This window comes from Physella acuta, unplaced genomic scaffold (assembly GCF_028476545.2).
Source record: "Physella acuta isolate Inbredline_101_S28 unplaced genomic scaffold, ASM2847654v3 ptg001187l, whole genome shotgun sequence".
Classification (NCBI taxonomy): domain Eukaryota; kingdom Metazoa; phylum Mollusca; class Gastropoda; family Physidae; genus Physella; species Physella acuta.
Window position 1 is genome coordinate 119,636 of NW_026732704.1, and position 16,863 is coordinate 136,498.

At 38.0% G+C, this 16,863-nt stretch overlaps 3 protein-coding genes across 4 annotated transcripts in view; 2 read left to right on the plus strand and 1 right to left on the minus strand.

The window, feature by feature from the left end:
- The window catches only part of LOC131956927 (uncharacterized), a 28,442-nt gene extending 22,730 nt beyond the window's left edge, over nucleotides 1-5,712 (plus strand). For both annotated transcript variants that reach the window (XM_059321564.1, XM_059321565.1), the window contains exons 15-16: nucleotides 97-236; nucleotides 1,297-5,712. In XM_059321564.1, the coding sequence (XP_059177547.1) occupies nucleotides 97-236; nucleotides 1,297-4,898 (3,742 nt within the window). In that variant the 3' untranslated portion in view covers nucleotides 4,899-5,712. The remainder of the gene's footprint in view (nucleotides 1-96; nucleotides 237-1,296) is intronic.
- A 719-nt stretch (nucleotides 5,713-6,431) lies between these two features.
- Nucleotides 6,432-10,035, minus strand: LOC131956930 (EKC/KEOPS complex subunit TP53RK). The gene is made up of 2 exons (XM_059321570.1): nucleotides 9,599-10,035; nucleotides 6,432-6,987 (listed from the first exon to the last, which is right to left on the minus strand). The coding sequence occupies exons 1-2, from the start codon at nucleotides 9,822-9,824 to the stop codon at nucleotides 6,494-6,496; spliced, it is 720 nt and encodes a 239-aa protein (XP_059177553.1). The 5' UTR covers nucleotides 9,825-10,035; the 3' UTR covers nucleotides 6,432-6,493.
- A 56-nt stretch (nucleotides 10,036-10,091) lies between these two features.
- Nucleotides 10,092-16,860, plus strand: LOC131956928 (uncharacterized). Its single transcript, XM_059321566.1, has one exon. The coding sequence runs from the start codon at nucleotides 10,255-10,257 to the stop codon at nucleotides 11,716-11,718; it is 1,464 nt and encodes a 487-aa protein (XP_059177549.1). The 5' UTR covers nucleotides 10,092-10,254; the 3' UTR covers nucleotides 11,719-16,860.
- The last annotated feature ends 3 nt before the right edge of the window (nucleotides 16,861-16,863 follow it).

Genomic DNA, 16,863 nt, shown 5'->3' on the forward strand with positions numbered 1-16,863 from the left:
ACGGGTCTCCTGTATGTTGTCATACATTGGTCTCCTGTATATTGTCATACATGGGTGCTCTGTATGTTGTCATACATTAGTCCCCTATATTTCTAGGGATGAAGATTCAGAAGCAACAGAAGTGGAGGAGGAAGGTGAAGTAGAGTCAACAGATTCAGGTGACTGGAAGCCGCAGAAGACCTGGTACAACAGTAGAGCATCAACTCATAGACCCAGCAGGGCTGCCAAAAATTTTGGTACATTTACTTTTGTTACAGGTGTAGCTTTAGGAAATATTTGTCACCATTATACTATGGTGGGGGTGTTTTTTTTTTAATTAAAAGGATACATTTTTAAGAAAATAGTGTTGAGAACTTTAACTCAAATCATTTAGCTTGACACAGCAATTAAGAGGAGAAATAGAATGTTTGCTTATTCTCAAGTTGTTTGAACTTGATTTAAATGTTCTAGTTCTGTAAGGCATCTCCCCATTGTGATTTTGACAAAAATAGTATAAGATCCCAACTTCTGAGAAACCTTCATCCTTCATAGTATAAGATCCCATCCCCTACTTCTGACAAACCTTCATCCTTCATAGTATTAGATCCCAGCCCCTACTTCTGACAAACCTTCATCCTTCATAGTATTAGATCCCATCCCCTACTTCTGACAAACCTTCATCCTTCGCTCTCCCTTCCCATATGTACTTTGACATAACTTGCTTTCTATATTCTAACTCATTAGCATCTGTTTTTAATTTTAATTAATTGCTAAGCTAATGATATATGTGATTTGTGTTGTATCAAAAATGTCAATATTAAATATACAAACTAGAATTTAGATGTTAAGAAAATTTGGAAAGTTGAAATACATTTATGTCAAATAGCCTACATTATTCTATTTTAATTTTTTATTTCCAAGGAAAACTAAATCTGATATGTTACTATTTTAGATTTTTATATTGACAGAATATTTCAATTAAAAAAGTGTCTCTATTCATACTAGATCTCATACATTTGTCACAGGGCCACTCTGGATTAACCACCTTATTTCTTCTGCTAAGCTTCTAAACAAGACAATTTTTCAAATTAAATTTCATTTTACTTTTCTTGTTATTTTTTATTGACTTCTCCGTAAATAAAGTTTTAAGTATTGTGTTTGTATAATTTTTTAAAGATATTGTTCAATTAAACTTGTATGTGTCCCCATAGTCTATACCCCCATTATCCTACCCTCTTTTTTTAATATACTAAAAGAATTTGATAATACTTGAGCCAGTTTGATGGAGCATGAGAGAAAGTTTATTTTTATTTTCAGTTGTTGATGATGACGAGTATGAGAGTGATGAGAACGCCACCAAAAGACGCTCCACCCGGAACTCTAACCGCGGTCACATTGTGTACAATGACTGGGAGTCCAATGAAGACCAGACTGACGAGGAGGAATCAAACTTCTCAGACTGCAGCTCCAATCAGTCCATCTTCAAGCCTAAAAGAAAAAGTGCAAGTAATAAAAAGGCTACAGCTCCATCCAAGAAAAAAAGCAAGCCAAAGAATGGTGATCACTCAGATAGCTCCATTGCCAGGAAAAGAAAACTTCTAAGGAAACTGGTAAAGAAAAGGAGGAGGGACATGAGTGAGAGTTTGGACTCGGAGGATGAAGGCAACAGTGAGAAGAAGAAACACGACTCTGATGGAAGTGAGTTTGTTCCTGATGATGAGGGCTCTGATGAGTCTCCTAAATTTAAAAAGAAAAATGTACTTCGATCCTCTGATGAAGAAGAGGAGGAGGATACAAAAACTGAAAACACTGACAGTAAGAGTCAACCAGCTCTACAGAGCACAGAGCAGGCTGAGGTACACCAACCACAGGTGACCAAAGTTGTGCAGGAAACAGTGTTGGCTAAAGTTGGGCCAGAACCAATAGTGAGCACTGCTAAAGCCATGCAGGAGGGAATGTTGACCACAGCAAAGATTGTACTTACCCCCATAGATAAACACTTTGAAGCCATGAAGGCCTCAATGATAGAAAAAGCTGAGAAAGTTGTCCAAGCCAAAGGTAAAAAAGCTGCTCCAAAAAATCCAAAAACTCCCAAAGGCAAAAAGAGGGGTAAAAAAGGCTGTCCTGACGAGAGCTTGTCTGCTTCAGCACCTGGCACAGGTGTTGATGTGGCACTAGCACCTGGCACAGGTGTTGATGTGGCACTAGCATCTGGCACAGGTGAAAATGTGGTACAGAAACCAGTAGCAGAATCTGCTGACATAAGTCCTGAGAAAATTCCTGAAGCTCTCCCTAAAGGAATGGCTGAGAAAAGAAAAAAAGTGCCCAACTTTTTAGATGTCCCATCAGGAGGTGAGGAGAGTGATGACCAGAGGCTGGATAGAAGAACTGGAGCTGATGTCCAGGATTCCAAGAGTGAGTTGCCTGCTTACACTGGTCAGCACCAGGCCCCGGCCAACTATAAGACCATGCCTTACCCTCCTGGTCAGCTGGCTCAACAAATGAACTATCCATTCCCGCATCCCATGCATGGCATGCCACCATTCTCCCAGTCCAGCATGGGCTCCCCACCTGGGCCCATGAGCACCATGTCAGATGGCTCTCATGTTGGCCCTGCTGCCCCACACTACACATCAGCTGTAAGACCTGGCCAGCAAATGCTCAACAACTTACGGCCAGTTCACCCTGGTTACCCTGGACATTACGGTCTGGGGCCCAACCAGCACAGGTTTCAACATGGGGGCAACCAAGGATATCCCACTATGGAAATGGGCCAAGGTCATCCTAATATGAATCAAGCTCATCAAAAGTTGGCAGAGCCTGTACCCAACAATGGTAACCTCCCCCCTCCAGGGGCTCATGGTCATGTGCAGAAACACATGGGAATGAGGCCTCCATTTCATATGGGTCAACAGCATAACGAGATGAACAACTTTAACCCAGGCTATGGAGCCAACAGAATGCCTGGCATGCAGCATCACTACTATGATCCTCAAGGCCCAGCTTCTCAAGGCCCACCTCAAGGAATGGCCATGCATTATCCAGGCCATTACCAGAGCTCCCCACTTAACAGTATGGGCCAGATGACAAAAAATTTGGGCCAGGCGCCACCCTTACAGTCCCCGCCTCATGCACCAAGTGAGAGTGCTAGAGAAAAAGCCAGCATGGTCTCTCCGCCAGCTCCAGAAACTCTTGTCAAACAGGAAAAATTCTGTGAAAACCTCCCTGACACTCCCGCCATACTGCCAGGGAAAGACTCAAAAAAGAAAGGGTCATCTGCTAAGAAGTCCAAAACTAAAGGGCCACAAGCCAACATGTCACCACCTACAGCTGTTGGTTCCAACAAGCCAAGCAAACTCCCCAGTGAAGAACAAAGCAAGCCTCCAGATCCAGGTGACAAGCTGAGTAAAGATCCTGCTGGCTTGGGTCCCTATAGACCACCCAAAGACATGTACAACCCTCCTCCAAACATGCCCCTCTACCAGATGCCTTACATGCAGGGCCAGCAGCCCAATATGCACCACCCACAAATGGCCCACACACAGGCTCCGTTCATGTCCCAGAACTCTCACATGCCATCCCAGTGTTTGCCCCCTGCCCTGAACCAAGATGCTGCACACAGTGAAAAGAAGGCCAGTGCTACAGAAGGTGCTGACATGTCCAAAATGGCAGGTGACTTGAGAAAAGGTGGTCAATATCCAAATTCACAGGTGAGCCAGGGTCTCCCACCTGGTGAGCAAGGTCACCCAGTGCAGGCTAGTCATGACCCTTATTCTCAGAGAGGCCCACTCCACCTGCATGGACCAAACCAGCCAGGAGCTTACTACCCTGAGCACTATTACCAGGCGTACGGGGCTCCAGCACACCACATGTGGCCACAAAGAATGCCCCATTGTGGACCCAGCTTGCCAAATGTCTATGGACACAACTCTGAGCCCAAACAGGAACCAAGAATGGTGCCAGATGCCAAAGCGTTGCCCACAGAAGCAGGAAAGGTGGTCCATCCCGCCATGTCTGAGCAGGAGGCTGGTAAAGCTTGTAAGTCTGAGAGTCAAGGCTCAGCCAAGCAGACAGCAGGCCCCAAGAAGGAAACACTAATGCAGGACATTAAAAAAGAACACACAGAAAGCAAACACCATGAGAGTGTGGAGCCCACTGCAGAGTGTTCCGCTGCACGGCCCCCTGGGGCACCAGCCACCACATCGCAACCGTGTGTCCAGCAACCTCCTGCAGCCAAATACGCTACTGCTGACTCAGCATTACAGTCTGGTGTTGTCACTACCCAGCCCCAAGCCCACCCTGGAGTTAACATGGGTCAAGCTTGGGCAGATGTGGCTCATCATTATCCACATCCACAAAGCATGAATCATTGGCCCTCAATGACTGATCCCAACCAGTATAATATGATGTATGCCCATTCTAATATGGTTACTAATCCACATTATCAAAATCAGCCAGGAAGAGGCATGACTCATAATCCCATGGACGAGAGAGTCAGGCATTCAGGGCCATATCCATCCCCTCAGTACCCTGGATATGAGTCTAGCTACCCAGGGAACATGGCTAACCCTAGACTGGGAGGCTACCCCACAGAGATGAGCTCTTCCTTTAAAGCACATGAAATGAAAGACCCTGCTCAGTTTACCAAACCAAGTCCAGCCAGCAACCCAGGCGAGCAGTTCTCCGAGTCAGCATCCAAACCTAAACGACCAAAGACAATAAAGAAATGTGCTAAAGATAATGTTTTAGTTGCCAGAGGGAGAGGCAGTAAGGGTAGGGGAAGAGGTCGAGGTGGTTTCATGATTGACAATTTGCTAGAGGCTAGAGGTGAAGAAGACGGAGAGGACAGTGGTGAGATGAAGGACATTGTAAGCTATGTGGCCACTGATGACTACTTCAAGCAACAGACAAGTTCATAACATCAAGTCATCTGCACACATCCTTGGAGAAACACATTCAATTTGAAGGCATAATTGTGTCATCTAGACACACACTGCTGACTTCATACACATTACTTTTTATCTATCTCATTAAATTAGTCAAGTAACCATTTATTCTGTTCTTGTACATTTCTGAGCCTGACATTGTCAGTATAATAAAGTAATATATTCATTGTAAATAATGTAAATAGCTGCTGAGATATTTGTAGAAATATAGTATTTTTGTCATTTTCTTCATTCTTGTAAATGTAGTAACCTAACAAATTTTCCTTAATTTGTAACAAATTACTATCAAAACTATTTTATTTATTAATATTAACTTGATGTCTGCTGAAGTGCCAGCTGTTTGATCTCTCTTTCCTGCAAAAAGCTGTAGGCAAGATTCTGGAGAAAATGTGAGCCTACCCTGCTGACTATTGTCTGGCTCTCAGACAAGTTGCTCTTGTAGGTTTAGGTTGTGTTGACATGGTCACATGGTTGTTCTAATATACATGTATAGAGTTAATTTTACCAATGTCCATGTGGGACAGCATTTTTATTTTACACAACTCATATCCAGATGTTATTGCTTGTATTTACTGTCTTAAAATAAAATCTAACATTCAAATATTCTTTTCTCATGAAGTTTGTGAGAGAACTGCATTTATCCACTTGGATGTGAAGTTTTGTTCCAATTGTTCAAACTCCCAATCACAAATGGTGTTACAAATACATCTTAGTGTTGTCATTGTTTTCTAGTTTTGTAAGTAGCATTTTCATCTAAATTGTAAATAAACTTCATCGTACTTTAAAACTCTTTGTTTTTATTATTTTTAATATGTAGGTAAGTGTAATTACATATTTTTATTTGAAATAAAATTGAAGCATTGACAAAGAAATCATAAGGTCTGAATTACAATGACCATACCATATTTTAAGGAACTGAACTTGTTAAAAGGTGCATGACTGTAAACATTTAGCAGCTAAATGTTTTGTAGATTTTATAGAAATTAGGCCCTGCTCTGTAAAAAAAAAAGTGCCTTAGTGAATCTGCAATGAAGACTAGGCCTACATCTACAAGTTATTTAGTCTATAAGTGTTTTAGTTCATTTTTTCTTCATCCATGATCATGACCTACAATCTAGTACTTAAAAAAACTGGATTTACAAGCATAAAATTATCAAGAGGAGCATCTTGTATTGTTTAATGATGTTGGCCTACCTGTAATCAATCTAATTGGCTGGGACCACTGATACTCTCACCATATCTGGTCATACATCTTAATTAAGTTCTTATGAAATGGATGTCACCCGAAAAAATTATTATAAAATTAGAGATATATAATTTGGTGATTGCACTGATTATGCACAATGATAACTTGTTTCTACAGATCTTACATCACACATGTGAAATGTGGTACGGTATATTTTCTGTTACCTCTTGATTCCAAATCAGTTAACTCAACTATACAGTCATTAAATTAGTGGCTAAATAAAGTTCAAATGCTTTGTCTAAATAAAAAGTAGGAATAAAAATATGAAACGTTAATTGTCCACTTTAACAAGTATTTATTTAGGTATCTTACATCCAACTATTCAACCAACCATTGTCCTTTTCCTGCCTCGTAATCTAACTTCTTCTAGCTTTGCCAATACCTCATGACAAGCAGACTTGTTCTCCATTTCATTTTGATATGAGCTTAGTATTGTTTCAAACAAACATTCAGAGTTTGGATGGGAACTCAAAAATGCTCTCTCAAGCACATAGAGGTCTACTCCTTTACTTTCTGCAGAGTCTTCAAATGAGCTCAGTCCAAAGTCAATAACATAAAGTCTGGGATCAGAAGAATCTCCTTGTAAAAGCATATTGGAAGTGGTTAAATCCCCATGTATGATATTATTACTGTGCATCTTGCTAAGAATTTTTCCAATTTTTTCAGCTATAGTATGTAACTTTTCATTAGCTGTTAACTTGTCTGTAGATTGGATATTTAAGATGTGTTCTCTAACAGTGATGGAAGATAAAATTTTCTCCATGTAGATTCTGCTGTCCTTGAAATTAACCATGAAAATTGTAGGTGTAAGAATACCTGTACAAACGAAACAAATAGTTTGTAAAAATTAACACTTCTTTCTAAAGATTAAACTGAGTATAGTAAAGATACAACAAGAAAGAACATAACTACTTTAAATGAATGTATTAATTAAATATTAAAACGAAACAGGAAAAACAAAAATAGTACTAATTTTAAGTGGGCATAATTTTTCTCTCTGCTGAATCCAATTCACAACTATAAATTGTAGAAATTTTAGGCCTAGGAGTTCTAATTCCTAATTTTGGCTATAGAATTATTAGAATCAGGAATGCAATTTTAGTGCACACTATATTCTTTCATTCTGATTGGTTTAATTTCTGACATAAAGGATTTTGTTTGAATGCATCAAACTTCTCAGCTTTACATTCATTAAAAATATTTCACTTTTTATATATATATAAAAAGTGAAATATTTTTAATGAATGTAAAGCTGAGAAGTTTGATGCATTCAAACAAAATCCTTTATGTCAGAAATTAAACCACGGGGAAACTAAGGAAAGGTGTAAAAATTGACACCTTTATTGAAACTCTATAGCTTTTCTCAGAACCAGATATGCCTACCCCTGTCAGCCAAAAGTACGAACAGTCATGCCTAAAAAGAGGAATTTGAAGCCAAAAAGAGGAACATACGCGCGGACGATACTTTACGTCAAAAATAAAAATAATTAATTAAAACTTAGTTGTCAGTTTACATAAAAAAAAATTTAACCAGTAACCTGAGACCCCCCTATATCCAGAGTTGCCATCCCCCGTAGTGTTATATAAGAATATTCAAGAAATTTTAGGGGAGATCACTCCCCGTTAATTAATTTAAAGAATAATTCTCAATTCATATTGTCTATATGTTATTGTGAGAAAATCAGGACAAGTTGACTCTATCTCTGTCTGAGTAGTCTACTCAACTCTCTCTAGCTAACCTCTAGACCAGGGGTTCCCAACCTTTTTTTTACTCTAGAGCACATTCTAAAATAGCGGTAGGGTGGCAGGCACCACCTATTTTAAATCGACAAACTCCTTCCATGACTTGTCATTTTCCCATAATTTATTTTCTTATTTTCTTAAAGTCATAATGTATTAATAAATAATAAACAAAAAAAAAATATCGCTTATGAACAGAATAAATTACACACCTCGCTTTTAGCCTGTTAATTTTTTTATATAGAAAACTCCTAATTCGTGTTTCATCTGAAGAACATGTCTCTTATCTAACTGTTGCGACCCGAACAGGGCAGCAATCACAATGACAACAACGCGGTTCCAGGCGGGGAATGCTTTTTGCACATCACTCCATGTACACGCGGAAAAACTGAAGTGAGCCGATGATAGCTGAAGCAATCAGAGTTATGTGCCTTGTGATTTGGCACCTTCTGCGTTTATCGGATCAGTTCGTGGCGTTCGTTCCATTCGTTCACTTTGGGTTTTCTGCGTGTACAAGGTGTTATGCGCAAATGGCACTAGCCTTCCAGGCTAGCGTAAATAATGCAGTCTGGCTCGCTGCTAGACAAGTTGGGACAAGTATCGAACATATTTAATAAACCTAGGCAGTCAAAAAAAAATTAAAACTGTAACAATAAAAATATAATAGGCCTAAACTAATATCATATTTTAAAATAAAGTTTATGAAAAAAATTCTGTCTCTGTCGAATAGTGAGAGGCGGGCACATACGAATCGTTCAGCGGGCGCCATGGCACCCGCGGGCACAGGGTTGGGAACCCCTGCTCTAGGCTCTAGACTCACTCTACTCTAGAGTCAGTCTCTACAGTCTACTAGTCTAGGCATCATATGATCATAGATCTAGAGTAGACCCTAGATCTAGATAATCGTTCAAGTAGTAGACTGAGTATTATATATTGATGTATTATCTAGTTATTAAGTAGATCTAGAATCTAGATAGGGTAAAATCACGATATAGCGTCGGTTATTATTCCGGAACTGTACAGCAGTAAAAAACAGTAAAACCATGGCGTAGTCTGTCGAGCCGTTCCGGAAACCACCGGAAATACTGTAAACCATCCGTTATTTGCCGCCATATTATTTTAATACATAATGTTTAAAAATGTGCAAGGATTGATTTTAGTTGCATTTTAAATACTGTTTTGCTAATTATTTTGTATTTCTAATTATTTTAAGTGTATGTGCTAATTATTGCTGCTACTAAACATTATTCTAGTTATTCTTACTACTTTTAACTTTAGTTAATCTAATCGTCTTATTTACTACTAACAGAACTAGAGTTGGTTGTCGCAAATCTTCTGCAGGTTTTTTCTGTTTCTTAAAAAAAAACATTAATTACTACACTCGACTTTATTAATAATATTTAGATTTACTAATTGTTGCTAATTTTTTTGGTAGTTAAACATTAAATTAAGTTAAAACAATAATTTAATGCACTTGACTCTATTTTTATTTCACCGGTCAAATAAACTATGGTTTACAGTAACGAATGTTACCGAAACTCAACGAAAGTTACCCAATAATTTCCGACGCTATATCGTGATTTTACCCTAGATAGATCTAGTACGTTAAGTTAAAGTAAGTAGATCTAGAATCTAGATCTAGATCTAAATTCTAGGTCTAGCTAGTGACTAGTCAGTAGTCAAGCACCTGCCATTCTGCATCGGAAGTTTGCCCGCACTTCTGCCTTGATTCTCTGTTCCGTAAGGCTTGAATCTAGAATATCGTGACGGTATTTCTTTTTAAATCTCTCTTTAATAATACATGGTTTCCCATAAAAATCATACGAGTATAATTTTGCTTCAGCTCCTTGCTTGAGTGGTATCATTGTTGATTTTGTTTCGGTAACATTTTTATTAGTTACGGTAAACGCCATACTTAAAAATTAATAGAAAATTTTGTATCGCATTTTTATACAGTATACATACAGTATTATATTTTTGTATCGCCATTCAAAAACAATATTTAAAAACTTTTAGTCAATATGAATTTTCCTGTTGATTTAATGTTTTTAACCCAAAACAATCTTCATTTTAAATATACAGTGATTTTAAGAAGACAAAGTATGCTACTTATTAAAATTGCGAATAAATTATTAAGGCCATTCGTTTTATTTTTTGTGATACCAAGGATACCGTCCCTTGTGTTACGTAATTGATTTCTGCGTATCTAAATCATTTTGTTTACACACAACTAGATCTAGATCTAGACTAGAGTCTGGATCTAATTTATGCCCAAGAAAACCAAGAAATACGTAGATTAGTCTACATTGAAATTAAATTTTCCTGTTAAAAAAAACACACACAATGGATGCGTACAGTTTTTATTTAGCCACTCTTCGATATGTAATGAACGTAACTGTTGAGGACAGATTAACTTGGTGTGATATTTTCAAATATATTCCTTGTCTTCGTCAAATGCTTTCGTGTTGTGTATGCGGAAGCATTTTAATGCGACCCCATGGTCCTGCACATAGCATTTGTTTACATCATGTTTGTTATCAGTGTATTGGAGGAAGGATGCGTTTGCGCCCTTCTTGTAGTTGGTGTAAAGATCATAGTGAATTTGTTGAAAATAAAAAGTTGCGCATTTTGATAATTTGTTTTAAAAGATTGTGTTCCTACATCTCTAACAGTCGACTTGGCTCAGAAATATGTAAAGCCTCTGTTAATGGGTGTGGAAATGAGGCAGAGCGAACAATGCATATCTTGAGAGAAGCTGAAGTCTTTTCAGATAACTATATTTTTACTCCTCCACCATGTAAGTTGCCAATTGTTTCGAAATCAATTGCAAAGAAGATTAAATTATTTAACAATTCTCCAACAGTATCCACTAAAGAAGGAAAAGAAACATTCAAAAGAAAGAGAGGAAGACCAAAAACAAATGTTAATTCTGAATTCAATAAACGAAGATTGGCAGAACATGCAAAGAGACTAAAGAGAAGAGCTTTAACTACAACTGTTCACAAAGCTAATAAAAAAACATTTGTTAAAAATTTTTTACAGAAGGGTCGTCCCAGGACACAAACTAGTTCAGTATCCAGTAACACAACGACATATCTAGTTTCTCAAAGGCCACACAGAGAAAGGTCAGGAAAATATAGTATAGGTCAGCTATGGCGGGAGACATTTCTGGAGGAAACACAACAAGAATCATACCCTGATTCTGGAGTGGAGGTAGGAAACTCTAATGATGATCATTATCCACCAGCACTTTCTAGACATGAAGGTGAATCTGTTGACATGTCAAATAAAAAACAAGATCGAAAAGAGACTCGCCATTATAAGAATTTCAATTATGACAAAATGGGAGCTTTATCTGTAAATGATGTTACAAGTTCCACAGATGAAGTTGATAAACCCAGGCTTACTTTGACAATATCAAAAAAAAGGTTTCAAGACATTTCATTGCGACGTGATCGGGAGGGGTGTACATCTGGTGTTCAAGAGGCTGGCAAAAATAAATTATCTGCTAGTAGTTTGTCTGGAAGTAAACGAATAAACTCTAAAGTTGTCTCCCCTATCAAAGCTGGCAAAGAGTGGGAGTGCAAATGTTCCAGACAACCCAATCAGTTGACCTGTTCTGGCCAGAAATGCCCCTGCTTCAGTGGAACTCGGCCTTGCATTGATTGTTTGTGCACTGGCTGCAAGAATCCCATCAGAACGCCAGACTCTGCCCCACCTTTAATGCACCTTATAAAAGATGGGGACAGTCTTGACCATAGTTTAGATAGGAGTATGCCAAGGCTGTCACCTATTCCAAGAATGTAACTGGCCAGATACATGGTGTGATTTGTGAAGAGCTGAATCTTGGTCATATTTTAGATTCTAGTCCAGCATTCTATAATGCTTACACACTTTTTCTCACATTTATTTTATGTAGGCCTATAGAAAATGTATTGCTTTAAGTCTAGTACTGCTCTGTTGTTCAAAGTTTTAGCTACGAAGATTTTGGAGCTGATCTAAATTTACTAAGAACAAAATAAATGTTTGCTAGTGTTATGGGAACTTTATTGTAGTTTGCTTTTTATAAAGTTGTTCCAACATGGAATTTTAGAATTTTGAGAATTGAAAAGAGATGTTTTGTTTATTAATCATTACTGTATTTTCATTGCCATTTATTTAGAAAAAAACTATTTGTAAATCTCAAAGATTACATTTTTAAAAAGTGTAACTTAAGTGTCAGTTAATCTCATATTAAGTTATTTTATTACCAAATGTTATTTTTACTCAGTAAAATTTTTTAGCAGTAAAATGAGATAATGGTTATAAGTGATTATAATAACATCAGTTGAATATTACTAAAATTACTATTTTATTGAATGTGCAGTCCTGTTATCATGGGACCACTCTGCCTAGTGCTAGACCACTAGACTGATAACCCTTAAAGTCTTGAGTTTGAATCTGTGTTCAAGTCAGTGGAACATCCCTGAGTTCACCCCGCTCTGATGGGTACCTAACTCACATTAGGGAAAATAAAGGTGGCTGGGCTTAGTATATTTGTTATTGATGACTAGTGCAAAAATCAAGTTAAAATCATTGGTATATTTGTTATTGATGACTAGCAAAAATCAAGATGTTTGAAAAATGAAGCTTTTTTAACACCTATGGCTGGATGTAACTTTTTGATGTTTGCAGTTTCTCATTTCTGTTCTTTATTCTTTATAATTGTTCATTTTTTTTCTGTAGTGCTGTAATATTCATTCAGTGAAACCATTGCCTTGTGTAATGGTTTTTTCTTGATTGGTTGAAAAAACCTGTTTTATAATCACTTTCTCTGTTTCCTGGAAATAGAAATCTTTTAAAAATGTTAATGTTAACAGAATTCTTTAAACATATTTATTAAATTGATATTTTCTGTTAAATTAAAAAAAAAATATGACCAAACAAGAAAATCTTTTCTAATATAAAACAGAATTTTCATATAGCAGTAGTATTATTCTTACAAGTTGAAGCTACCTAAACCTTGTACCAGTAGCCAGATAATGTTTGGTGACATTTTATTCTGTTTTCTTTTTCTTTTAATCTTGCCACACTGACCAGGAATAGGGTGAGTTACAACTTGTATACAATGGCATACTTCTTGTATAATGTAGGCAATACACACAGCTGACTATCAGCATGTTTTATTATTATTATTATTATTATTTTGAACCCAATTTATTACATGTAGATAAAAAAAAGTTGTGTTGTACTTTTGAAGTTTTTAACCAATTTATTTCTCAGAATCTCAGTTTTTGTTGAAGCTAATTACACAAATACTGCTACCACATATGCTTGTTAACAACCAATGATTTTTTTCAGTTTTATCTACAAAATGTTATGTTGGTACTTAAAAGTAAATATTGTTTTATAAATATTTTTGAAAAAAAAAAAACCTGTAAAAAAAAAGGCAAATGTTGCCCATATGGAGGATTGTTTTCTCGCATACCGGTACGTTGTTAGAAATTTTGCAGTCCAGTAAATTGGGCTTTGGTCTTTCCCACATTGGCTAGTCTCAAATTACATTGTCTCTTAAATGTACATTTTATTCTCACCCCACCACATTTTTTTAATGGTCCATGTGTACACCTTGTGTCCTTGTCTCACCACTGTTCCATGTGTACACCTTGTGTCCTTGTCTTACCACAAGTCCATGTGTACAAGTTGTGTCCTTGTCTCACCACTGTTCCATGTGTACAAGTTGTCCTTGTCTCACCACTAGTCCTTGTGTACAAGTTGTCCTTGTCTCACCACTGTTCCATGTGTACAAGTTGTCCTTGTCTCACCACTAGTCCTTGTGTACAAGTTGTCCCACCACTGGTCCATGTGTACAAGTTGTCCCACCACTAGTCCATGTGTACAAGTTGCCCTTGTCTCACCACTGATCCATGTGTACAAGTTGCCCTTGTCTCACCACTGATCCATGTGTACAAGTTGTCCCACCACTGGTCCATGTCTACAAGTTGTCCTCATGTCACCACTAGTCCATGTGTACAAGTTGTCCTTGTCTCACCACTAGTCCATGTGTACAAGTTGTCCTTGTCTCACCACTAGTCCATGTGTACAAGTTGTCCTTGTCTCACCACTAGTCCATGTGTACAAGTTGTTCTTGTCTCACCACTAGTCCATGTGTACAAGTTGTTCTTGTCTCACCACTAGTCCATGTGTACAAGTTGTCCTTGTCTCACCACTAGTCCATGTGTACAAGTTGTTCTTGTCTCACCACTAGTCCATGTGTACAAGTTGTTCTTGTCCCACCACTGGTCCATGTCTGCAAGTTGTCCTCATCTCAACACTAGTCCATGTCTGCAAGTTGTCCTCATCTCACCACTAGTCCTTGTGTACAAGTTGTCCTCATGTCACCACTAGTCCTTGTGTACAAGTTGTCCTTGTCTCACCACTGTCCATGTGTACAAGTTGTGTCCTTGTCTCACCACCATTTTTAACAGTCCATCTGTACACTTTCCTCACATCGCAGCTTTAATTAAATGTTGATTGTTTTTGCAATAAGTCTCTGGTCATTGATATCTTTGATATCTTATGTTTAGTCATCTGTATAAAGAAAGTGGACAATCTTAAAATGATGTTGTAAGAAAAAGATGTTTTAAAATGTTTTCATGCTATTGACAATTTGTTAAGATGGTGAGGGGTGAGATTTGCCACTTTTAAAAATGACTTTTCTCCTCTTTAAAGCTTTGACAAATGAAATCACAGCTTAGTACCTGATTTTGCTCATTTATCTTGAAAAAAACTCTTCATTAATTAACAAGTAGCTGACCAGCATTTTTTATCTCCTACAAGAGATCAACTTTCAATATTTTAGAATTAGAAGACGGCACAGAGCAGGTTAAGTTAGGCCTTTTGTTTCTTCCATTACACATTTTAAAATGTTAGTTACACAGTTGAACAGTGACTATTTCGATGTTGTGTCAATCATATTAAAAAAGTCTAAGGATGGCAAGGACAAGATTTCCTATATTATTTTCTGTTTGAAGCCACAAGCTTCATGTTACAACCAGGGCTCAATATTTTAAGCCATAGGCTAAATGTTATCAGTCATAGGCTAATGATACTATTTGGTCATACAAGTATCCAATCTTTTCTACACCTTTTTTCTACATTTACCCTAAATCTTATTTCCGAACAAACTTCAATTCACAGAAATATCTTACACAATATGGGTTTTTACTGGACAGTATAGGACACACAATGTCTGAGAGAGATCTTGAAGGCAGGTCCCAGCTCCCATATCCTTATGATGTCACTGAGTCCACCCAGCTCTGATAAGAACTTGACTCAAGTTAGAGAAAGTAAAGTTGACTCAACATAAAACTGAACACTATCTCTTCAGAAGCTGAGGTTACAGCAACATGGAAACTCTGCTTCCTCATGTTAGTCATGACCATAACCATGCTATAATAGATTTTTTTAAAAATCATTTGTCACTGTTTTTTTTATTTTCATTCAATCCCGGTGATTAGCATGCAAATCTATGGTTTTAAAAATATCTTACTGAGATTTGAATAGGAGTAATGCATTGTTCTTGTTACTTAAAGTTTATGGTTTCAATTTAATGATGTGGACCCTGAATCACATATATGATGTGGCTGGTGTACCACCACATGTATGATGTGGCTGGTGTACCACCACATGTATGATGTGGCTGGTGTACCACCACATGTATGATGTGGCTGGTGTACCACCACATGTTTGATGTGGCTGGTGTACCACCACGTTTGGTGTGGCTGGTGTACCACCACATGTATGATGTGGCTGGTGTACCACCACATGTATGATGTGGCTGGTGTACCACCACGTTTGGTGTGGCTGGTGTACCACCACATGTATGATGTGGCTGGTGTACCACCACATGTATGATGTGGCTGGTGTACCACCACGTTTGGTGTGGCTGGTGTACCACCACATGTATGATGTGGCTGGTGTACCACCACATGTATGATGTGGCTGGTGTACCACCACATGTATGATGTGGCTGGTGTACCACCACATGTTTGGTGTGGCTGGTGTACCACCACGTTTGGTGTGGCTGGTGTACCACCACATGTATGATGTGGCTGGTGTACCACCACATGTATGATGTGGCTGGTGTACCACCACGTTTGGTGTGGCTGGTGTACCACCACATGTATGATGTGGCTGGTGTACCACCACATGTATGATGTGGCTGGTGTACCACCACGTTTGGTGTGGCTGGTGTACCACCACATGTATGATGTGGCTGGTGTACCACCACATGTATGATGTGGCTGGTGTACCACCACATGTATGATGTGGCTGGTGTACCACCACGTTTGATGTGGCTGGTGTACCACCACGTTTGGTGTGGCTATAAAACATGTGGTTGAAGTGGATGCAATATTGCGATTATGTTTCTGAACCTTTGTTTGTTCATACTGAAAGTGTGTCCTGCCCATTGTAACATCAAACATTGTTTAAAAAATAATCTAATGTTACATTCAAGTCTGGAGAGAGATGTGCCGTGTAGATTTCATTCAAGAAACTCTGACAAAATTTCCTTGGTTATATGATTTCATTAAAAAAGCTAACAAAATTTCATTGATTATGTTGTACATTGTTAGAATTTTTTTTTCATGTTGGATTTTTGTTGTTGTTGTTGCAATGTTTAAAGTTTTATGCTATCTTTAACACCATGTTAGGTCAGACCTAGGCCACAGCTAGAAAACAAATACCAAACACATTTCAACCTTTTAGGTCAGACCTAAGCCACAGAACAAATACCAAACACACATTTCAACCTTTTAGGTCAGACCTAGGCCACAGCTAGACATCAAATACCAAACACACATTTCAACCTTTTAGGTCAGACCTAAGCCACAAGCCATGTCTGATTAGCTGTTTTGATATGTGGAATAAAATCAGGATGAAAAAGACAAACTTATTTAATTTATTAGT